This window comes from Vidua macroura, chromosome 4 (genome assembly GCF_024509145.1).
Source record: "Vidua macroura isolate BioBank_ID:100142 chromosome 4, ASM2450914v1, whole genome shotgun sequence".
Lineage (NCBI taxonomy): Eukaryota > Metazoa > Chordata > Aves > Passeriformes > Viduidae > Vidua > Vidua macroura.
Window position 1 is genome coordinate 47,304,664 of NC_071574.1, and position 24,887 is coordinate 47,329,550.

A 24,887-nucleotide genomic window follows, 5' to 3' on the forward strand; every position below is an offset into this window, starting at 1 on the left:
TCTAGTGATATAGAATAAACTGCTCTTGGGATAACTACAGCTGATGGGACTGAAGCCAAGTCAAGTTAGAAGTTTAAGCTCACATGGCAAGTGCTAGTTGAGTAGTAAATAAGTTCAGCTTTATTTGTTCTGGGTATATGCCTCTATTCCAGAATTTGCTGAACATTAGTGTAGTTGTCACCACTGTCTGTGGCTCCATGAAAGCCACTGCAATACACACCTTCAGATGTGAGATGTGGCAGGCTCTGCCTCCCCCAAGGGCCCTTACTGACTCCCATTCCTCTTGCCACCTTAACATCTGCAGAACACAGGCATTGGAGGTCAGCCACTCTTCCCTGTCCCTATGACAGACCTCCAATGCCTGTGTTCTGCAGATGTTAAGGTGGCAAGAGGAATGGGAGGTTAGTAAGGGCCGGTCACAGCTCTTCCTTGATGGCACAGTGCTGTGGGGGCAGGCAGCAGGAGCCCGACCCTGCCTTGTGGCAGCTTACTTTGGGGTGTGCTTCAGGGACTGCTCAGAGTCCCAAAAGGGACTTATCCCGGCACTGCTCTAGTGGGGACTTTTTGTTTGTACTCATACCTGTGACCATGGGGTTATCTGGGTACTGGTGTTTCTGCCAGAAAAAAGGGAGAGGCCTACAAGTGACCATAAACCCCAGGACTGATGGGCTCACATTTGCAGGAGGTGAGCGTGCGCAGTTAGAAATAAGCCTGAGACATCTGTTTTCAGTCTGCTGTAAGGTTTAGAGCTCTTCAGGTCCAGAGCCTTATTCTGGAGAAGCCAGCCAAACAGCATCCCAAACTGGCCTACTTTCCTTCTCTCCAAAGAACTAGGGATTAGCTGATGTTCTTCTTTTCTTTATTAACAGTTTAAGGGCTGGATGACTTTTGAAGTAAGCTAAACAAAAGTTGAGATTAAATTATTTTCCTGGCGCTTGTTGTTAAGGATTGTTATTGAAGCTTCCCAAGAAGTACAAAAGAATTTTGAGTATTTTAATAATAACATCTGGAAATTAGACTAACAAGGAGATATAAGGGGCATCATCTGCCCTGCTCAATTGCTCTGACTCAGTTTGTCAAATATCCAGCTCCCTTAGCAGCACAGTTGCCCAGTTGGCTTTGTGGAGTACAAGAGCTTTCTACATTCCTCTCAAGTATCCAGCATTGCTACTGGGAGGGATAGGTCTATGTTGCTTACACTGTGGACAAGGAAAACAGTTTATCTGGATTTCTTCAGCCCTCTACTGACTTGAAAAATCTCATCTGTGAGCATAAGCATGCCAAGATTGTTTTTTATTCTTCATTCTTTCAAGTGGAAAATGGACCTCAACAAAAGGATTCCAGCCAGTGAAACTCCGTGTTCTTGCATAAAACTGAACAAAGTTAAAAGCTGTGTGTATTTGGCGGTTCCTGCAGTGTTGGAAGAGCATCCACTGATTTACTCAGTTGGTCGCAAAATGTACTTTCCTCTTTACTTGTTTCCTTGTCCCTATGGAGATAATTAACTAAGTGTTATATGAATAAAATAAGGCCTGGATGTTTGGAACAGTGCATTGATAATTCTGACCTTTGCTCTTTAAACACCTTGTTCATCCATAAATTTTTATTGGATGCATAAGCACTTTTGGATTCCGAATTTTAAAAAATTACTTCTACGAGTAAATCCATCTTGAAAAACAGTTATATTCTTGAAGCAATGCCTGCGTTGCACTACATAGACTGCAGCATTAATTTCAAATGGAAAAAAAGTCATACTGGTAAATTGTGTCTTAATGTCTATAAATGCAGTTTGTCCAGTTGACTTTTTGTGTAACTGTTAAGGTGAAAGTCTTTCTGTTCCACTCAGTCTATTCTTACTACTCAAACCCAGATTTTTGACAGACCTTCAATATGAGTTGCTGGTAATTTCTGCTACAGTATATCTATGTTGAGTGATCTGCTTTGCCAGTAACAGAAATACTTCTTCCCTTCAGACTAATTGTGCATGTCACCATTTGTACATGTATTATGAACTGCATATATTTGATATGGTAAAACATTGAAAATGTTGATATTCAGTGCTGCTGTTTTCATATTTAGCAATTAATTATTTATTCAATTAATTATTAAAAAAACCCAAAACCAAAACCGAGCAACACCTTCTGTAATTGAAAAGTAGGCAAAATTGTTGTGCAGTTCTTTTGGGATCTGCTCTGAATTCTTGAAAGTTGGAGGTGGAGTTCAACCAATATGTTTACAAATTTATTATCATAGGAATAAAGGATTGAAGGGGACAATTTATACTGAATTAAGTCTTGTGAACATTTATGCAGCTGCTCATTAGACACTCAATAAACTTCACATTAGAACAAGCTACATTGGTTTGCATCCATTCTTGCCTCCAATACTGGAAGACTGATTGATACAGTGATGTTTCTTAATGTCTTGTATAAATATATTAATATATTATTTATCCCCACTGGTTGTAGTACCAGTCTTGAACTTTCATGTAAATGTTTTTTATGCATTCAAAGAGACCTCATTTTTTGTTCCAGCTGATGCAGGGAGCCCATATAAGCCAGAAGTTTCTGTTTTGCTTTCCTAACTTTAGTTCTCCATCAGCCTAATTGTTATAGTGACCTCTCTGTGCAGGCATCACAGTTTTGAGTTAAACTTCCAGGAATGGGAGTGATTTGTGCTGCACAGAGTGCTCCTGGAGGGAGAGGTTTTGTATTGAGGCATTTCTATGGCCTCTACATATTGGAGCATTCTATGGCCTCTGTTTTTACTACAACTGTAGAAATGTACCTGCTCTTTTACAATGAAGAAACTCAGACATTATTTCCTCCTTCTGTCATTTCCAGGTTTTAACTCCACATTTTCAACTGTTACCCTAGCCTCAAAATGCATCATTTTTATACTGTTAAATTTCATCCTACTTACATTGGTCCAATACTCAAAGCAATCCAGATCTGCTGGCTGCTCTTTCTCCATATTACTGATGTTCCACAAGCTTCTGACAGCACCTGTTTTGGCACCATTTATTACCAAAATTTGAACTATAAACATGTATAAGCACACAGAAGAACACTTATTTTACCTTTTCTTTTTATATTCTAGTACTTCTCTATTGCATATTACATGCCATCTGTTTTTGAGCGTTTCTTAGGTATTTTACAATTCTTGTAATCCTAGTCTTTTCCCACTCAAATAATTAATGCTATGTTAAATCTATTTGCATTGTAATTAATTCATTAATTGGTTACGTAACAATTTGACATGATGTTCATTGATAAATGTATTTTGCATTTTATCCCATTTTTAAGTGTGATGTAATTTTTTTTTCTAGGACATTTGTCCTGAAGCTTTTCACACTCTTGACATTAGCTAAATAAGGTAGCTAATTTCACCATTTCTTTGACACAAATGTTAGATTTCTCTTTTCCTAGGCTAGTCTAGTCTCTGTTATATCTTACTTTTTATCTTCCATTTATCAGAGCCCTAAAACACAGGGTTGCTTCATCACACTGATGTTCAGTGTTTTTTGGATGGGACAGGTCTCTCAGTAGTGAAATTGGTCATTAGTCTGTCATGTTTCTGTTACTTCTGTAATATCCAGTCTATTCCCTACACTATTATTTCATTCTGTTTCCCAAGATTATTTATTTAGTGCACGAATATGTTAATTGTGCCAAACTAGCCATTCATTGTGTTTTAGCTGAATTAGTTCCCACACATCATCAGTCTGTTTTTCTTCCCTGCTTCCCATCCTCCTATATTCTGTTAAGTTTTGGGTCTTGCTGTGATACTTCCCAGTGACTACCTACTGATTTTATCCTCCCTCTTATACTTGTGAAGCGGCATGAGGCTTCAAAGTATTAGGGTGATTTGTGGTGTTGTTATTGTTGTTGAGGTTTGTAGTTGGTTTTGTGTGTGTGTGTGGTTGGTTTTTGTTTTGTTTTAATATTGCTTTCAGTAGATGTCATTTTTCAAGTCCTGTATTGGGATTTAATGCAGTTGACTGAGTTTGGGACAAATGTACCTGATTCACACATTCTGCTTGATAACTGTTAATGGCAAAGGTTATTTCTTGGACAATATGGAATTCCTGGCATTTGTGCAAAAAGGTTATCGGTATTCTTGAATCCCTTAACAGTGGTTGAGGTTAAGCTTTTCCTTTCCACATCCAGGAATTTAAAAATTATCAAGTGCTTTGTCAGCATAATGTATTTCTCACAAGTCAGGCTTTGATGCCCATGCAGACTTCTGACTGTGCATGAATCTAGAGTTTGGAGCAGCGTTTGACTGTGATGGAGCTGGAAGAAGAGAGCAGGACAAGACACTTGCACTAAAGTCTTTTTGCCAGCAGTTGTCATGTTCTGCCTGTGAACCTTGAAATATGCTTTAAGAGAACAAAATGACAGTTGAGACATGATGTGGTTGAAATAGATCTCTTGATTTCTTAGGACCTATCTGCAACATTGCAATGAAACTATTTAAAACAACAGAGGGACTTCAAAAATCCAAAGGGCTGAAATTAGGGTAGGGTTGAAATTAGATTAAAAGTAGTCTGTTGTGCTGAAATCTCCCTCTGTGATCAAGCAGCAGGGAAGATGATGAGGATTTAGGCCTCAGGAAAAGTCATCTAATTGCTGATTACCACCAATTACTTTCCCAAATTCCTTTCCTCAGCTACTGGAATAGTAGAATACTGGAACTATATTTATCAGCCAGCTGTCCAGGGAGATTGCTGTGTAGAAGTTGGCTGGAACTCTCAAACCCTGGATCTGAGTGGTTCTATGGGTATTGTAAATATCACAGCTGAGATGCTGCACTCCTTAATGCCAGTATAAGTTTTGTTAATGATTTGCTAAGGTCAGGATTCTCCTTGTACTTACATATGTGTTGGACTTTCTTTTAGTGGTATTCTGAGGGTGGGAAAGAATTTGATTGTTTATCTAAAATGGTGCTGAATAGCTCTCAGACTGATCCAGTGCTTCATCTGGATTCACTTTCATAAGAAACAATGTGGAACAAAACTCGTGCTTTTTTTTTTTTTTTAATTGAAATCAGAAGTCTTAAAAGCCCTCCTATTTTTCTGATTCGTATGAGGGAAGGGCTGGCAACTGCATGTTTTCTCAATTGAAGCAAGTTATCAGATTTTGAATATGCTACAATATATCAGGACTGCTCTGGGTAATAATGCAGTCATTATCAAAGGTATGCTGCAAGGCATCATGGACTGACATTTTCAAATCACCGTGTAAATCTGCCTGACACAGCTTTAAAAGAAATAAAACAAGACTGAAAGCTCCAGTGTTTAGTCTAAAAACACACATGGCCATGGTTGCTGTTTTAGCCTATGTGGGCTAACTGTGGAAGCCTTTTGTCAGCCCTCTAGCCTACTGAGTGGTGTCAGCTTGATTTGTGTGTTAATTTGCTGACTTTTTGGTTTGATGCTTTCCATTAAAATTCACATAAAAAGCCCGTGTGTTTTCGCTTTATTTAGCAGCTTTCCCAAATCTAAACGCTCTTCCAAAGACTGCCCTTGATATCACTGAAACTAAGAGGAAGAGCTTTCAACATTTATTCACTGTTGGAATAATTTATTTGCCATTTATATGATACTGAAAGGATGAAGGCAGATGGGGAGCCTTGTTAAGTGATGATGTAACCAAACACAGAGAAGAAACACAGTGGCTTTTACAAGATTTTTTTCCTTTATGGAAAAATTCTGACTGAAATGATCAGTGTTGTAAGCTATGACCCAGTTAGCATCAGGACACCCTCATGTCTCCCTGGCACCAAAGACTGTCCTATTTAAGTTAAAGGATCCTTCTCACTCTGTCTCATATATCCCTGCTTTTTAGGTCTGGTTTGCTTGAGGAAGATGACTTGTTACTGGCAGATGCTTCCAGGAACCAGCCCTGGGCTGAGTCACAATCCAGACTTGCAACTAGGATTGTGTTTTGACACCGTTTTTGCCTGCCTGTTGATGGCATGTGTAATTGCCATCTGGGGTGATTTTCTTGAGATAGATGAGCTGCCTTCCTTCCTGAAAGAGATCCCTTCTAAAATAGAAATTGCTTGAGCAGTTTGGCTGGCATTTTAATGTTGGATGGAACAACAGCTAATCCTGTAGTGTTCATCAGACCCAAATGGTGCCCCTCATGCTCTTCTAATAAGAAGAGAGCTACAGGACTGTGTATGGGCATTGGGGTGTTTATTTTCAAACAGCTGGTGAAATCATGCTGTGGTTACTGCATGTCAGAAACTGAAGGGTCACACCTTGGAAGTGTCCTTTCCAAGAAGAGCTCCAGAAATAAGTTCCTTGTGTCACTAACATTGTATATGTTTCTTGAGTCAAGACTAATCAAAAAATGTGCCCTCAGGAAGTGGTGAGAAGATTTGAATTTGCTGTAAGGTAAAAAGCTCACAAATTCCCATTGGACTTCTGGTAAAAACAGAAAGATTGTTTAGAAGTAGTCATCAAATATTATTTCCCTAGCTGAAATGAATGTCCCTCTTTGTCTGAAAACAAAAATATTACCCTTTATGTCACCATCTGTTGTACATTGTTAAAAACCTGCCATATTACATACCTCCAGGCACAATTCATGGGTGATGTAAGTCTTTGTCCTAACCTGTTGCTGCAGCTGAAACTCCCAGTGATTGCAGCAAAGCTAAGATCAGGCCCATAGTGGAGAGGTCTCTAAAGTTCTGCATAACCTTTTCACTCTAATTTAAAAAATTCAGTTTTGCATTTGTCTCCACTGAATGCTGTGTTCTGTTTTCCTTTCTACAGGCAGAGTCACCCCAGAACAGCTCAGCTCATACATTCAGCTTTTCCGAAACAATCTCAAAGCTTTGGAGAACCACTGTGGTCTTCTACAGCTTGTGCTGGCCACAGTCCAGACTTTGAAACACCCCCAGACTTCCAAATGGGACAATTTCCTTGCCTTTGAGCGATTACTTCTGCAGGTACACATTATGTTTAATGGTTTGATTTTCCATTGCATTCTGTAGCTTGTATTTGTTCATGAAGAAATGCATTGGGATGTCTTGCTAAGGAGCTATTCCTTATTACCAAATGGATAAAAAGAATGGGAACCTACATATTTATTGTTTTATAGCTGTGTCTAAGAAATTATTTAAACAAAAGAGTAGGTATTAAAGGTGAAGCACATAAGTAATCTGAATTGGGTGACAGTTTTACATTTATATGAAGTTTCAAGAAGATACAACTTCTGACATTGCCTAGGATTTTTGTTATCATTATCATTATTATCATTATTATCATCGTTTGTGAGGTAACGTGCCGAATCAAATGCAGAGAGGAGTTTGTTACTATGTAAGTGTAAAACTTGTGTAATTTTCTGAGTTGGAAATCCATGCACCAAGAGAGTGAGGTTTCTCTTTCTCAAAACTGTCATCTACCCTCAGTTGTTCCCACCACCACATTTTTTATGGCATCCTGTTTGTGACCACAGTATTATTTACATACCATTTTCTATCACATTTGGATTGCTCTCAGGAAATTAAGAGTTAGTGATATTTTGAACTTTATCCTACTAACCTTTGGAGATGTACCAAACAAAGGAGGAGCTTTTTCTAAGAACCTAGTAAAGCTAATTTCTGCTGAAGTTCACAGAAAGCTTAAAACATTTCTTCCTGTACTTTTTATTGTTTTAACCATCTTCTGAAACCCTAGCAAAAGGCATGTCTTGATGAGCAAGCTCCTAATTAAGTTAATGAGTCAGACTTAAATGAGTGAAAACGAGATACCTCTGTAAAAATCAGGTGTCTGGAACAACCAACCAATTTGATTCTCCTCATGATCTCTGGCAGCAGGGTACAGTCACTGGTCCTTCAAGAAGAATATGCCCATACTTCATAGTTTTGTAGTCAATGGCTTCCTGCAAGGTCTGGAAAGCAAAAAACTACAAAACTTATATAATAGCAAGCTCTTATCTAAGTTCATTTTCAAAATTATTGTCTCTTGGTAAGGCTGAAATATTTTTGAGTATCATAGGCAACTTCCTTTCTCTATTAAAAAAAAAAAAGAAAAATCCACACCTTAGGTAAAAAACTAATTCTAGCCATTCTTTAGTTTTTCTGTAGAGGATGGGACTGATAGCCCATTGTCCCCTCTTCTCTTCCACAGTGAGTCATGTCACATAGCTCTTCTCAGAGGCTGGCTAAGTTCCATCTTAAAACCAGTTCAACTTTAGAATTAAAATAAAGCTGCAAGCTCAGCATAGTTTTCACAACAACAGACAGCTGCCTATATAAAAGCCATGCAGTAATAGAGCAGGGAATGGGAAAACAGAGGTAAGGAACAACCAAACTATATGTTTAATGAAAAAGAAATGTTTAACAAGCACTCTCATAATCATAGGTGGCTTTGGATTATACCCTCTGCCTTCCACCCATCATATTAAGGTAAACTGTGTTAGCCAAAGCAAACTTTTTAGGCTAACATTTGTAACTGTTCCTTAAGCACATACTTGTTTTCAGTAGTTCAAACAACAGTTATTTTGAATTATATTGACTCTATTTTGAAGACAAAATCTGACAAGCATTATCTGCTCTGAGTGCGTGGCCTGTCGTTGAGCTGTTGACAGGGGTTTGTCGGGAGAGCAAAGTGTTGAGACCTAGAAGACATTAGAGATATTTTTATTAAAAAAAAATCAACCAGGACATTACTTTGTGAATGGTTGGTACATAGCACACTGCACTAAATTTGGTGTTGTGGTATTTTGTTTCAGCATTACTACTGAGAAATTCTTTAGCATATTTGTTATGTTTCATATAGTTTAAAATAATAAATCTTAAAGAATCATCAATAAGAAGTACTTGTTTTTCCATGAAAGTAGTATTGTTTCTATTGTATATTGGAACAACATGGAAGACAACTGTTTGTAAAAGATGTACTGGGACTAATATTGTTAGATTCTGACAATGTAGGAGTTCTAGATTTTCTGCTGATGGATGCATGGCAGACTCCAGCTGATGCTAAAAGAGATAATGCAGTAAAAACAGTTGATGTTAGAATCTCAGATTTCCCAAAAAAAAAAAAAAAATCTGCACAGTGTTGGAATTTCTATCATTACTGGATGTCTCTGATGGCTCTCATGATTCTCTGCTTAGTCTACTTCATGCTTTTCATTAAAAAACACATTGTTAATAAGAAACTTTCAGTCTAACTATTACACTGAGTAACCTTTTTGTTTTTTTCTTTTTCTCTCTACTCCTTGATTTACCCTTTTCAATTGCAAGTACTCAGTTCAAAAAATGGTCTGCTAGTGGTCAAAACAACCCACTTCTACTATTTTGTCATAACTAAAATCTCTACATTTTTCAGACTTATGTTGGCTCATTAAGTTTTTTACTTCTGCAAGGAAGTTTGGTTTTGACTGAAGGTCTGCTAAAAGTGTAGCTGCATACTTAGCATGGTGTTTTTCTCTCCTTAACTGGGATGGATGAATAGTTTGGGACTGAAATTGGATTTCAATGGAATCATGGTGTTGACCTCAAAGGAAAGAGGATCATGATCTAAGAGTAATGCATCAAAATGATTCATTTTGTCAATCACAAGTTTTCTCTGTGTTCTACTGCTCTACCTCTGCACATGATAGAGCTTTCACTACTGAGGAGTTTTAAATGCTGTGTGAATTGAAACAGTTTGTCCTATTTGCCAAGGAGATATCCTACCCCATTGTATTTTTCTTCTCTTGAGATCCTCTTTCTATTTTTTCTCATTCTGACCATCTGTAAAACTGATAAATGGAAAAGGGAGCAGAGACCAAATGCTGCACCACACAGCCTGTAACTCTCCAGTATTCCTCATGTGACTGCCTTGTTTTCTTGCAACTGAAGATTTAATATTTAGGGAGGTAACAAAGTAAGAAAGAGTGTTGCCACTCCATACATTTTAGCTATATTCCCTGTTCCTCTAAAATGTCTGTCTTTATTGCAGGCTTATTAAGCAGTATGGGCCCATGAAATACAAAAGCACAGGAGGAGATCTCTCCAGAGTAAACAAAATGTGACACCGTGAGAGAAAAAAATTTGCTGTTTTTAACATATACTATTCATATCTTTACTGAGCAGGGATTTCTGCCTCCAAATTCAATTTAAAACTACCCAGCAGATAGTGTGAAGAGGACCATAAATGTGCCCCAAGGGAAAGTGTTTTTCCTCTTTGAATGGCACTACTCTAAAATTGCCGAGGTTGGGTGCTGCCTCTTAGAATTTGCTGAATCCTTCTGGCATAATTTATTCTCAAGATTTAAGAGTAAATTACTTGTCATACTGAGTAGAAGTCTATTTCATTAATATCCCCACCATTGAAATTCCACGATTATGGTTTTTTTCAGTTACCTTTCCCAAAAGAGGAAGCTATCTTTCTTCTTTAGGATGAGGACATTCTCTTCTTTTTTAAGATGTCTGGGGTAAACTTCCTTCTAAAACTGCAAATATACCAGCATTGTTGTCTTAGAATAGCTGGATTGACAAAAATAAGGGTATCTGAAAGATTATTAAATTTATTGTTATTATAGTGTTGGAGAGGGAAATCTTGCTTCTTGAGATTTTTTGTGCCACAGGCTTTTTGCACCTCCTGTCCAATATTTCACAATTTCCTGGGAAATCAGACAGCTTCAGCATTGATGTAAAAACCATGATGGTACCATTGGATCTCAGAACTGTCAAAATTTTGTTTTGTGATGCTGATTAATGTCACATAATCTCAAGAGTAACTTGAATTAAATTCATAATAAAGAATTCTATAAAAACCCACAAACCAAACAAATTCACAAAATCAATCCATAACCAAAGATCGTTAACACATTCACAGTTTCATCCTATAGATCAGTGGATATAACTACCTTTATGATGCCTATCTGACTTAAAGTCCTTTCAGCTACTATAAAAAAGAGAACATTAATATTTTAGTAAAAGCAACTGGAATTTTTAGTCACTCCTGGTAGTAATACAAGTAAGTCAAATACTTTGGTGGTGGAAGCTGTATACATAAAATTAGGTGGAGAACTCTTGACAGTATAGTATTTTCATGTTTAAAATTCCAAGTACTAATTAGTACTAATTTGGTGCTGTAAAATTTGTCAGAATACAGATTTTATTGTTGTCCTTGGTGTCTTGAGAAACAGAAAGTATAAACATGTTTTTAAGGAAACAGAGACTTAATGCCAGATGTGATTCCAATGTTTTTATTTTCCTTTTGGCAGAAAGTGGTTATGAGTTTCATCAATGACATCATTCTCTTATGAATATTAGTGTTCAAACTCAGAAAAAAAAAAGAAGTGGAAAAATCTCAATACTGCTGAGTATTTTATATTGTAGTTAATGTTTCAGTAGCAAGATCTAGTAGCTGGGGTGTTACTAACCACGTCATCCTGTGCTGTGATTCTTTACCATTTTTACAAATGTAAGGTACACGACTCATTACTTTATCAAGGGTGACATTATTATTTATTTGCACATAATAGGTTAGGCATTCCTCACACACACATACCTGCACATAATTGTTTGCCAATACATTTGAGAACTCTTAAGAGAGCTTACAAATTTTCCATGCCTAGAACTCAATGTAGTTTTCAGACTGCTCAGCTTTCTACAGGATACAGTAGTTACTAGGTAAATTTATTGGCTCTAAACTGGTGTAAATCAAGAGCTTAAGCATGGGCTTCAGTCTGCTGAAGCAAGCAGTTTACTAGAAAGTGAGAAAATAGAAAAGCTTTTGTAGTACTTGCTCTTGCTCTGCAAGAATAATTCATAGGTCAGCTATTGAGAGACCTTCACTTCCACATAGACTAGATTAAGATCAGTGACATTCCTTGTTATTATTTATATTGCTTATTCTATGCGTAATTTATAATTACATAACTCAGCTCAGTGCAATAAATTATCTTTTTGGTGGCCTACAATGTTGATCAGTTAATCTTTTCAGAAGAGATATTGCAATAGTGTTTGGAAAGAAGACCCATAGTGTTAGCTGCCCACAATTAGAGATTTTACATTTTAAAAATAAATCTTGAAATTAGCTCAGTTACTTTTCAACATAAAGCTACATATGGAATGAATTGTCTTGGTGGGAGTCTTGCATGATCCAATGGTGATTGCAAAGGTCATCCTCTGGAATTTGGTATCTTTTGGATGAGATTGCAGTTTGGATACTGATACACATTCTGTCTTACCCAACTAAACAATCAAATGTAATTTGTTAATGAAGTGAAAACAGTAATGTATCAATTACTTAAGCTTCCAAATGATTTACTGTTAGTTCTTATTTAGCTGTCTGTGTGATGGACTTGCTCCATTTACACTGTAGTCAACTCCATTACAAGTAAACCCATTTGTATGTGTGTATATATACCTGTATAAATTATTTTCTTGTATATATATAATTCTTCTAGTTAAAATAATTTCCTGTATGTAGAATGCTCTTGCTCAGGCTACTTTGAAAGTACAAAATAAAATACAGGTAAGGATTGTTTTAACATTAAATAAATACTTCGAGAGTAATCAGAAGCTGTCTTTATTGACAGTTTATTAATCGGTTGAAAGAAAACTATTTGAAGCTTTTCTAACTCTGGCTGACAAGAGGTTAAAATACTTTAAGTGTGGTTATCATATCACATGGGAATTAAGAATATTTTTCAGTATTCTTGTCAAAGAAATGTGTTTGCATTTGGTCTGAAAATTGCCAAGTATTGCCATTATGGCTCTCATTTAAAACACAAAGATGTCCCTCTCTCACTCTGTGAAAGGGCTAATATTTTGTATCCAGACACAGGTCACCTAGAACCACTAAATGAAGAAATGGCTTTCTTAAGTGTACAAATGTCAACATCTGTAAAACTTTTAAAGCCTTGTGGGAAGAGGCTAAACATATTAAGTCAATTGGAACTGTTAAATTAATGTTCTGTGTACAAAACCAAAATACTTATTGTAAAATAAAAGAATCCCAATATATAAATTATTGTAATAGGAGCCAGCTTTTCAGGGGGGAAAGCAGAAAACCACTATCAACCCCTCTAGAGAAATGCACTTTCTCTTGTTAGAGGTTTAAGCAATTAATACCTTTTACTTGGCAGTTTTTTTAGATAACATGTTGTGATTACATGGCAGCTGCTATCTGGTTAAGCCACACTGCAGAAGGGCAGCATTACTCTCAGTGTCATATAAACACTCACCACCAGTGAAACCCAGAGTCCTTCCCCTGTCCTGGGAATCCCTGTGCGGAGCTAGGGCCCTGCATGTCACTTGCCGTTCTTTCTCCTCTGTGGCTTTTCTCCTTAAAATGTAACATTAGCTCCTTACTTTCTGTAAGAGTTAATATTTACTGTGCCAAAAGGTGGGTGCCCTCAGTCCCTGCCAGTGTATGTAGAGGAGTAGTGAGGAGACACGGTATTAACAATATTGAATAAATCATCATTTATTCTTACACTGACAATTGTGCTCCAAGAGGCAAAGCTTCTGTTGCATTTCTTTGCTCTACACAGTGCTCCAGTGATAAGAGTTGCCTACTACCTGGTTTCCTTTAGATGCAGGATCTGGTTTCCAGTGTCTGCTTCTTAAGGAGATTGGTACCACCCTCACAAAAAAAAAAAAAAAAAGCTCTTGCTTCTTTATGGTTTTGCTTGCACAGGACAGGCTGAGTCATACATGAAATGTGTTTTAAAAAGCACTTTTCCTACATGGCAATTGTCCCCAATAGACTGGACAAATGTCATGGCTCATTAACCCACAGAAAAACGGCATGCATTATTTTGGATCCAACAAAGTGGAGGAGTAGACAACTCTTGGCCGCAGCATCTTTTATATTGGAAGGCAGGGACTTGTAAGCAATGCCTTTTTAGATGTGGCTTCTGTGGTCACAGGTAAGCAGTGTAAGACTGCAGATTTCTTTAGTTCATGTTTTTGCTTCTTAACCACAGAAATCCCATTAGCAATGCCCATTCATCAGCCTCCTGATGGACAAGTTAATTGTCAAAGTTTTGCTAAGTACCGAATCAAGTGTGTTTTTGTGGTGTTAAGTCTCTGCTAATAAACTCATCAATTTGATGTTAATTGAGTGTTACTGGCAGGCAAAGTCATATATGAATAGAGATGGGGAAGTAGACAGCTCCATTTGTATTCTAGCATTTTATTTTGTATCAATTTCATTCATTATGCTACTCATAGTTATTTGATAAAAATACTTGTTTGGTGTAAATTTTTTTAATGCTTTCAGTCAAAATGGTTCACTCACCTTGTCATAGGCTAAGTTAGAAAGGCAAGGGGTTTATTTTGAAATGATATGTAGGATTTCTAAGCTAATAATTGTAATTGGATATTACCCTCTTTTTAGAGCCAGACTGTGTTTACCTTTAGATTCTTTTTGCTTTCATACTGTAGTCTTTAAGGAAATAAGCATTGCCTTATTTTTACAGCCCCTGTGTCCTCCCTCCCAACACATGCTCTTGTAATAATAATGAAGTCAACACCACAAAGCACAGTGTATAGTGAGAGCTTTATTCATAGGAACTGCTTATCATTGTGTGTCTTAGCTCCAAGGCAGTAATCACCTATCAAATCTCTTATCTGCAAACCCATTTGGTAGTGCCAGCACTGTATGTATTGGTTTGAGTGTGATTATATTAGTCTGTCAGTTTGGTTTTCCTTCCTTTGGAGGATATACTTGATTATTTTCTACAGACTAGCAAGGCGAAAGCAGAGAAACAACACAGTTGAAGACTAGTGAAAACTTTACTGTGGGCAATATCTAAAATTAACAGTGGGGCTGCCACTGTTTATCTCCCCACCTTAATGAGTTATATTTACTTTCAACAGGCCACCCACTCTTCCTTGGATCAGATATTTCTAAGCACATGGAGCATGCATAGACATAGAGGTGCACTTACTTGCAGTAGGAAAACATGTATATTCTTTAATTTGATTTTGCTTATTTGATGGAAAACAAGGCGGTGTTAATTTTCTGAGCTTTCAGGCCAGCTGAGATCAGGGTGGTCTAGGACTTAACTTCTTTTCCTGATTTAAGATTTTGTCTTTTATATGGTGAAGTGGAACTGGCAGTATGTCGGAGAACTCACAGAACTCTGTTGTTTTCAGTGAAAACCCCACCCCCAAAGGAAGCTACACAAAAAGACACTAGTACATAACAGGCTGATTGTGGCTCAGTCCAGCTGTGGAGCCATGGTAGATTTTTGTTCATTATAAATTATAACCTAATTTTTTATAGATATATAGACTTGCATGCTATTGTTTGCTCATTTCCAGCAAAGAAGGCAGGCTCAGCTCTCCCTCTCTAGGTTAGAAAAGCAAGCCATGTTTGAAAGCAGCATGTTGATATGGCCAGCAAAATACTAGTGGAATTTTACCTTTGCAGTAGGTAGTGAAGAATAATTTTTAAAATCAAATCTCTACTTGCCAGTACTTATTGCCAGGCATTGTTTTGGAGTTGACCAGTTAGGTCTACTTAAAACAGAGTTGTTGCTCTAACTCTTCCCTCTTATAGAGGTGTAGAATTTTAGAATTTAATCAAAGAGATTACTGCTATGTCTGCTCTCCCACAGGTATGTGTAACAGACAAATGACTCAACCAACTAGGTGTTTCCCACACATTCCTGAGTTTTCTTGGGAAATGAAGAGAGATTTTCCTCTAGGGATTGTCTTTCTTTAGGTTTTGTCCAGTTCACCTCTCTTCAGCTAAGTTACATTGCCATGAAGTTTCTTTAGGGACTCTCAGTCTAAAAAGATGCCTCTTCAGAAGCCTCCCTATTTCACCCCATGGCACCATATTTGAACAGAAGAACATTAAAGTCAGCATACCATAGACCTTGAAAAAAGTGGATTTATGCTCAAAGTGCCTGCTGACTCCGATGTTCCTGGCTTGGTGCAGGGCAGTGTAAAGGCTGATAAAATACACACTGGTGTAATAAGCCTGCTTGATTCTCATTTGGATCCCACCTACCCCCAAAAAGCAGAAGGAAGTATTTTCTCCATACCTAGAAATTACTTGCATTTCCTTATTCTGAAGCTTCTGTAGCATTGTAGTTTCTGTGTTTACTCCTTTGTGTGTTTAATAAGAATTCTTTGTTAAATAAAAATGTGGTAGGCATAGGAGAAAAAATTAAATTTCCTTCTGGATGTCCCCCCTGCACCACCTCATCCCAGATTGTTTTCCTTTGTGTGCCTTTAAAACAAATAGCATATGGTTCTGCGAGTGTTCCTGTAATTTAAAGTAGTGGTGTTGCCTGCAGAAATGAAGGGTACTTCATTTCATAAAACTTGTATGGTATTTTCTAATGAAATATGACAGCCCATTTGTGCAGCTGTGTCTAATAAGGCATGAATACATTTAAGTGCTGTTTACGTCCTCACACTGTTTGTTTGAAGTACAGAAATGCTGTACAGTCACATTAAGCAATTCAGTATAGAAATCTAACTTGGACTGACTATTGATGGGAAGTATTTCATGATCCTGTAGCAGGTTAAAACATATGGTTGTAGTTACAATAAATAAATTACTTGGTCCATAAACCATTGCCATTCAGCACAACTGTCAGGTTGATGTAGGTTTATTCTTCAGGAAAATAAAATGTAGATAACAGATAAGTAATAAATTATAATCTGAGTCTCTGGGGAAGGGAAAAGTTTCAAATTCTTTTTAACGAGGGCACTTGGAAGAGAGGAGGAAAAGGTAACGTGCCAGAGATGAGAAACTCTCCAAACATGACTTAATTCTATTCATCAGTTTTTCTTCTAGTATTTCTTCCCTACCCATCCTCAAGTCTAGGGAAAATGAAATTGCTACTAAGCCGTAGGCAGCAAAGGATTCAGGCACTGTCATAGTTGCATCTGATTTACCCTTGAATAGTACTGTTGCCTGTTCTGAATGGAGCAGAAATGTTTTTCTCTGATAAAAAATAAGAAGCATTTTCTTTCAGTTTTTAAAAATTGTTTCTGGCTTTATCTGAATTTCTTAACCCAGTATTCTTCTGCAACACAGAAACAGAGATAGGACAGTTGAATTTGGGAAGATGTAGATACTGTATTAAGATAACTATTCATAGCTGTAGATAGTAAATGTATCTGCTCAGAATATTGTTTTCCAGTAACAGTATCAGAGTGTGGTTAACATAAAGGATCCCTGAGGAAGACTGGCACAGATCCTCAACTGCCTTTTTATTAACATATAATTTAATTATGGCTTTGGTGTCCCTGGTGACCAGGCTCTCACTGGCATTATTTTTTTTACATTCTGTTTGGTTTTGAAAGTATATTTTTAAAAATCATTCAGTCTTACATCTGTTTTAACAGATATGGTTATGAAAAAACTCTGCAAGTTTCTGCTTACATCACAAACAATGAATATTTAAAAAGCTTAAATTCTTGGTATCATGTAACACTATTTAAAGTTCATTATCTCTACTGCACAGTAGCCTCAGCTGGGCATAATTCTTCTGATTGTAACTATATGATACATAGGAATATATTTCAAAATATATGTTCTTGTACCAAAAAAAAAAAAAAAAAAAAAAAAAAAAAAGGTGGAAATCTCTTAGCTTTCTCACTTAATTTGATTATTCTGCCTCTGTCTGTGTAGGTTTTTCCCCAGACTATAAGTGTATTTTCTGACCAGGTCATTTAATTTCTGGAATTCCACAAAAAAATACTCAGTGTTCAAGGAGTCAGTACACAACATTCAAGTACTCTGAATTTCATAGCTCTGGAGAGCCTCTAGAACAATTCAGTTAGCACCCTCTATGTCCCCGTATCTACTGCTTCTCCAGGCTTGTCCTCGTGAGACCTTGGCTTTTGCCGTAGTTGTTGGAAAATTGTGCTTTTTCTCTGTCCTGTAGAAGACAAAGCTATTTGAGAAGCTACCTACTGTAGGAGAGAAATGGTTCACAGCATCTTCTCATTGCATCTACAGAGATGACAGCAGATGCACATGGGCACATGGTGCTGCTGCTGCAAGGGAGTCACTCACTGGCATAGGCCAGGTCTGGCTTTGTCTACGTGCTGGTTGAGTTTCGTCTGCTTGTTCACTGCAGAGAAGGGGTTGAATATACTGAAGACATATGTGCCCACATTTCATTTGTGGGGGTCTGACTGCAAGCATTGGCAACAAATGTATAGATTGGGAAGCCACCGCGTGTTTTAGGGGAAGTCTGTTAACAGCTTGCAAAAATTCAGTGGTTTGCTTTGGGTTCTGATTTCATCCAATTTTTGAGCTACATGGAATGAATTTTTTTCTCTTTATGAATTCACCCATGTAAGACTATTGGTTTCAAACATCAGCATCTGCAAATGGTTTTGTTGCCTCTGTAAAATTAATTGTTTCCTAGCCTATCACTGTGCGCATATATGTTTTATCCATAACCTGAGCAAGATCTCCTCCAGAAATGATCACTAGCAGAAAATGAATTGTTTCTTTAGTATCTGATGGGTAGACTTAGAGTAGTAAAGATAAGCATAGAGTGGTGTGCCTCTTCTCATGATGTTTCCTTTCTGTAAGTCAAAAGAGGAGACACAGTTTTAAGACATCACTGAGGTACCCTTGCCTGGCACTAGTTTTCTTATCCTTTTCCTGCACATGTTGTTCATAGGAGTTTTATTTTCATAAAATACAAAGAGGCAGAGGAAAACTTTAAGTCTTTTAAAATCTTTTAAATCTAAATTTTAATTGTTTCAGTAAGTAATGGCACAGGAATGGAGTTTCTTTACGTAAAAATACAAAAGCTAGATGCTGTCTCACACAGGGAGAAACATATTTCAAGCAGATGGGCTTTCAAATGAGGATGGAAACAGCAACTCATGGATGACCAGGTGCCCAGTTTTTCTGTCCTGAAGAGCTAAAAATAATTTACATATTTTTGTTTTTAAAACATTTGCATGTCATCTTGGTGTGATTACTGGCACATGTTGTATTGATTCAACTTTATTGTCACATTATTCTTTCACATTCAAGGGTCACATGTGCTCCACATCTGGTGAACATTGAAAAGCCTTTTGAAAAGCATCACCATGTTTTTGTTCTTAGAAATGCTTATGACAAATATCACACTCCTGCATCTGCTTCTGCTATTGGTTGCAAACAGGATGCACTAGGCTGTGCCTACTGTCCAGTTACAAAACCACCAATGATAACATAATACATTTCCTGTTAACTGAAGTGATTAACTGCTTGGCTATTGGTCCTTGTTCTTTGCGCTAGAATGACTGATAGGAATGAACTTTTTTATAGTTATTCATGCTAAAATATACTCTTGCTTTTGAGGAGAGCATGCTTTAAAAACCACTAGCATAGTATTTAATGTCAGAAGTCTCCAAGAAACTACTACTTAAAACATTCTGGAAAATGTTGAATGTTTTCCAACAGATCTGCCGGTGCAGTTCTGGTTTGGTACATTGCTCAGTGCATTTTGGAGTGTGACTGCATGACTATTTAGAACACTTCATGACAATGCTGTTGCATTGATGTATTGAACATCTGATGGTGTGAAGTATGCTCATTGTGAATTCCATCTGTTTAGAATATACATTTCCCTGTACCAAACCAGTTGCATGCAAAGAAGACTGCAGTGTGCTTTTCGCACATTATTTATTATGTAGGGCAAAGTTAGACATCATGATTAGCATCTTCTTGCATTTCACCCTTAGGTGCATATTATATAAAATCTCATTTGGAGATGCCTAAACACAAACTCAAACCTGAAACATGTTTAGTTGGGCTTAGAATGAAGGAGAAAATATTCTCTTGACTCAATAATGACCTTCATTTCTCTTTTGGGACTTGACTTCTGACACAGAGCGAAGGCCAAAATAAAACCCAGACTGAATGAGGGCCCTGACTTAAACCTGCTTTTAATTAAGCCTTGTAAAGAAGCTTTTCTGCAAAAATTCTCAGGTTGAAGAGTTCATGCAAAAAAAAACTCCCTGTGGCTTATGAACAGCCAAAGTGGGGACATTCAAATATACATTTTTGAATAGTTTAATTCAGAAAAAAAATCAAGGGAGAAAGTCCATATTATTTATTTAATGCAGTTTTTTATCAGATCACTCCTTCTCCAGTTATTTTCTTTTTTCATTGTTCTGTGTGTTTCAGTTAAAACTTAATGCTGCTGCAAGATGCTTTGATATGAACAAATATGAAAATGAAATTGTTTTGGTTTCCCTTTTTCCTAATTGCACATAAATCTGGCCCAGTTCAGCTGGACACAGTTACAGCGCATTAGACATGTAATACACATTTCAAATCAGAATCCTTGTGCCAAGGCAAAGGTCAAAGTAATTTTCTTGTTTGTTTGTTTTTAAAGGGATTAAATAAATGTAGTTTTACCACAAGAAACCTGACAGCGTCCATTGCTCACTTACGGCTTTGAAGTCCACATTTTAATGGGAGAGGACAATCCTGTCTGGATCAGTAGCAGGGATAATTTCAGAAGTAAAGGCTGTGTGTTTTCTGTGCAAAATAATGCTCTTTGTGCAAGATGTCTGCTAGATCACTTACACTATCAACCCCAGACAAGAGCTTATACCACATTAAAATAAAGCTGTGGCTTCAGTGACAGGCTGTAAACAAAAAGGGTGGGATACAGTTAATGGCAGTAGTGTAGTGCTAAAGAAAAATAAATAATTCCCTTTTACTTGCAACTGGCAAATGCCCAAATGCTGAAACATCATCAATCATCCTTGATGACTAGATGAGATCATAAACTGAATGAGGAAAAATAAATTTGAATTTAACTTAAATTGTGATTGGCACAGTAAAAATTAACTTTCACCCTAAAAAATGTTTTTTTCTTCCAAAGCATTTCTAATTGCCGCCCTTCCCAACTTTTCCCCACCCATTGCAGAAGTTCCAAGTGCTCCTCACTGTTGGTAATGTCAGCTTTCCATGGTCTGTTTCAGCATGTGCTTTTAGGGTTTTTTTTGTTGAGAAGCAAGCTGCTTTTGCATTTCTTCCAAAAAAAATCTTAAGTGTAGTCTTCATATAAATACTGAACATCATGTTATTCATAACCTCATAATTCACCAGTCTAGCAGCTGAATAATGTAGCAGGCATAGAGGACTGAGAAGCAAATGATAATATACAGACCAGGAGAGTCATTCTGACACAAAAATGTTGGGGAAAAAATTCCTGAGAAAACTACACTGAGTTTCTTTTTCAGTTCTTCACATATTACAGTTTATTATGAACAAAATACACACTCTAGGGAACAGTTATGTAGTGTCAGGAAAATTGACTTGATATTTTAATTTTTACAGCTGTTTGTGTTTTGCACCGTGATTTTTTTAAAAGTGTCTATATCATATCCCTGCAGAGAGTTGTTCTTCACGAGTAGATAGCTTTAAATATAAGAGTTAAGTTCTGGAAAGTTTGAGACCTGGTAGAAATATTCCACCAATAGTATGAAGTCCTGACATTGTGAAGTCAGCTTTGAAGCTGGCAGACTACAACATTATTTAAAAAATAATGCAGTGTATCACAAATATTGCAGTCAGGCAATGATCATTACTGATTATTTGAAAAACATCAGATGTGTCTGGAAGAACTGGTTTGACACTGATTTTGATAAGCAATAAGCAAGGAAATGTTGTAGTTTTAGACCATTGGTTTAAAGGCAGTGTTACATCCTGGCTATTCATGGCACATACCAAGTAAATTGAGAATATCAATCTGGTTCTTAGGGGTCTAATTGATGCCAAATTGGCAGAGATGGAGTAGTATGGGAGCACAGGTTCCTGAGCTTTTGCATATTTCCTTATCAGTTGTGTAGATAAGGTCTTTTGCTTCACCATGCTGTCAATCTGGTCTTTGGTCTAAGATGAAAACATTGAATTTAATTATGTAGCATGGGCTTGGCTTCAGCTCTCCCCTGTAATATCAGATGTGTAAAGGGAACCTCTGATGGTAATTAGTGTGTATTACTTGTGAGTGTTGGGAACAAACTATGTGAGCAATCTTTTCAATAGATACACTGAGAGATTGTTTTTTTCCTCCTTAATTAAAAAAAAGGCATAAATGCTGACTTAGAATAGCTCTGATTATGTTGTGAGATCAGTCATGCTGCTTGTTTATTTATTTGCATAATAAGATCTGGGGGAAATCTATTCTAGACTGAGTTAAATTTCTGCCAGCATATGATGATGCCACGTTATTTTATGTGGAGAGAACTGTAAACTGAGAACTTGTGATTTTGGAGGAATGTCTTTCGAAGGCTTGCTGCTCATTGCAGTTGGAGGGATGCAGCCAAAATAGTATTTTAACTTTTTTTTTCTCCTGTTATACATATCAGGTTTTTTGTCTGTGTTGGCAGGAGGCTCAGTTTGTGGATAGATGTTTATCCTTTTGTACATGATCATGTTCATGTAATCATTCTTGCCAGAAAGTGGAAACATAAGTACAGAAGGTTTTGAGACACCCAGAGTAACTTTTATGGACATGGAAGATTTAATAGTAGTCAGTAGGGCATCTCAGTGGCCAGTGTAGGAGCATTTGGATGTGAGAACTGTGGGCTTTGTGGCAGTGCTGTGCTGTTGTCAGGAGAGGAAAACACAACTGCCATGCACTAGGGCCACATGGCCCTTCTAGGGTCACAGTGTTTTTTGAAAGGACCAATAGTAAAGGTTAATTGTAACACACTGTTCTGGAGTATTTTGTTTCAATTTTGCTTTACTGAAGTTACCACATACATTCCTTAAGTGGTTTGATAAAGGCATTTAATAACCTTGTCTTCTCAATTCATGGTGTAGTTACATGAGATAGGTGGCTAGTGAAACATGTGACTTAATTCAAGACTGAGAACTGGTGGAGTGGTTCTTTATGTCCAATTCTCAGTTATTTTGCAGTTGGCTCAGTGTTTGCTAGCCTGTGCTGAAAAGAACAGCTGAGAAAAGATGGTTGCACTGGTTCCAAGGAGAACTTCTATCAGCTGAAAGCTGAGTCAGCTCTTGCAAAGCCCATTTATACCTCAGTCTCAGGATCAAGAGTGAGTTTGGAACATCCCAGGACTCCTAACATTTTTTCAAATTAAGAAATTTTACCCATAGTTTTGCCATTAGCAAAGTTGCCTTTGCTATGTGGTTTCTACATTCCTACCTGCAGCATCAGAGCCTGTTCTGAATTTTGTGGCCATGGAACTAAATATTCTACATTTAATTGCACGCTTTGCTGAGAACAGCATGAAGTACTGGCTTTAGGAGCTCACCCTTGCTCTTTTCCTGGTGTTTGAGTTATTATTGGTCATTTGACTGTTGATCAGTTACCTGCTAGTTATTCTCAGCTAAATGCTTTGCTTTTAAAGCAAATTTTCTGTTGCTTTGTGCCTGAGGATTTTAATTGCTTCACACGAAAAGTTGGTAGATCCATGTATTGGAAGGATAAGGGTATGTTCTGGAAGATAAGGTGAGTAACAAGTATAACGTTCAGGCATCCTCCATGAATTCAGCACTTCAGATAAATGTAAAACACTTTTGTTCCTGTAGTAATCTAAAACTTTAGCAAGCTGTTTTTCGGTAAAATCAGTAAGAATTAGTAACAGAGATTTCAGATTTTTTTCCTGATAATAATTTTTTCTTTCAGTAACAACAAATATATATTTTTCATGTCCTTCACTTTACCCATGTGTACTAAAAGGTTGCAAGTTTTAAATTATCACTGAACTAGTAAAACAATAATCCTTATTCTTCAATGATCTCTGGGAATCTGGTACCAGAAAGAAAGATTCCAGGAGCCAACTCTCCTGCAGGAATGAAGAATTCTGATTACTTGTTTCAGAATATTTGTCCACTCCATGGACTGGTTTGAGGGTCAAGATCTGGCAAAGACATTTCACTCCCAAGCTATTGAGGCCAGTGGGTAAATTTAAGTAGCTTCATTTTTCTTTTCTAATGCTTCTGCCGAGGATCATCTAAGCCCTCACAAAAGTGCTAAATAAAAGGAAACTGTTGCACTTTAAGTATACATTTGCCTTTAGTGGCTAATGGAACTTTCACATCATCTTTCATTTTGGACATGAAATACAGCAACTTCTGGTTTTTCTTCAAGGAATTTGAGTTTGTCGAGGAAACATCTGGTTTATGTAAATGAGCAGGGAATTCGATACACGAGAATATGATTGCAAAATAGCATCTACGTGGTCTCTGCATCAGTCATTCAGTTACCTTTTGCAAAAATAAACAGCAATTACATTTGTAATTACATCTGTAATTGCTGTCCCTTTTTCAGTGTGCCGTGTTAATGAACATGTCTTGCTCCTCTCCTACGAATTTAAAACAAATTTAAAAAATAATAAAATAAAATTAAGAAGACAGCGAAGCAGCATGTCCGCAGCAGAAAGGACGCAGCAGGATTTTCCTGATGCCGAGGGCCGAGCTCAGCCTGGATCAGCTTTCCAGGCGGCGGCTCCGCGCCCGCGGCGCTCCAACAGCGCCACCTGCAGGGCGCGGCCGTGGCCGGGGCGCTCGGGCCGCGCCGCCCGGAGCGCCCGGTGCCGCTGGGAGCCCAGAGCCTGGCGGCTGTCCTGCCCTGGGGCTGTCCTGCCCTGGGGAATGTCCTACCCTCAGGCTGTCCTGCCCCGGGGCTGTCCTGCCCTGGGGAATGTCCTGCCCTCAGGCTGTCCTGCCCTGGGGCTGTCCTGCCCTGGGGAATGTCCTGCCCTCAGGCTGTCCCCCCGTGGGGAATGTCCTGCCCTGGGGGCTGTCCTGCCGTGGGCGCTGTCCCTATACTTCGCCTTCCTCGTCACGGATCCGGTCCGCGCTCCAGCGTGTTGGGCTGCAGCACTGCACGCCGGCCTCCTTCCTCACCAGCGAAGAGGTCTGCGCACTTCTCTTTGCTCTTCTGCCTTTATAAATTCAAACACAGAGAAACAGT

General features: G+C 37.8%; 1 protein-coding gene across 1 annotated transcript in view; it reads left to right on the forward strand.

The window, feature by feature from the left end:
- The window catches only part of SCFD2 (sec1 family domain containing 2), a 188,027-nt gene that overhangs the window by 40,210 nt on the left and 122,930 nt on the right, over positions 1 to 24,887 (forward strand). The window contains exon 4 of the mRNA XM_053975535.1: positions 6,785 to 6,960. Within this exon, the coding sequence (XP_053831510.1) occupies positions 6,785 to 6,960 (176 nt within the window). The remainder of the gene's footprint in view (positions 1 to 6,784; positions 6,961 to 24,887) is intronic.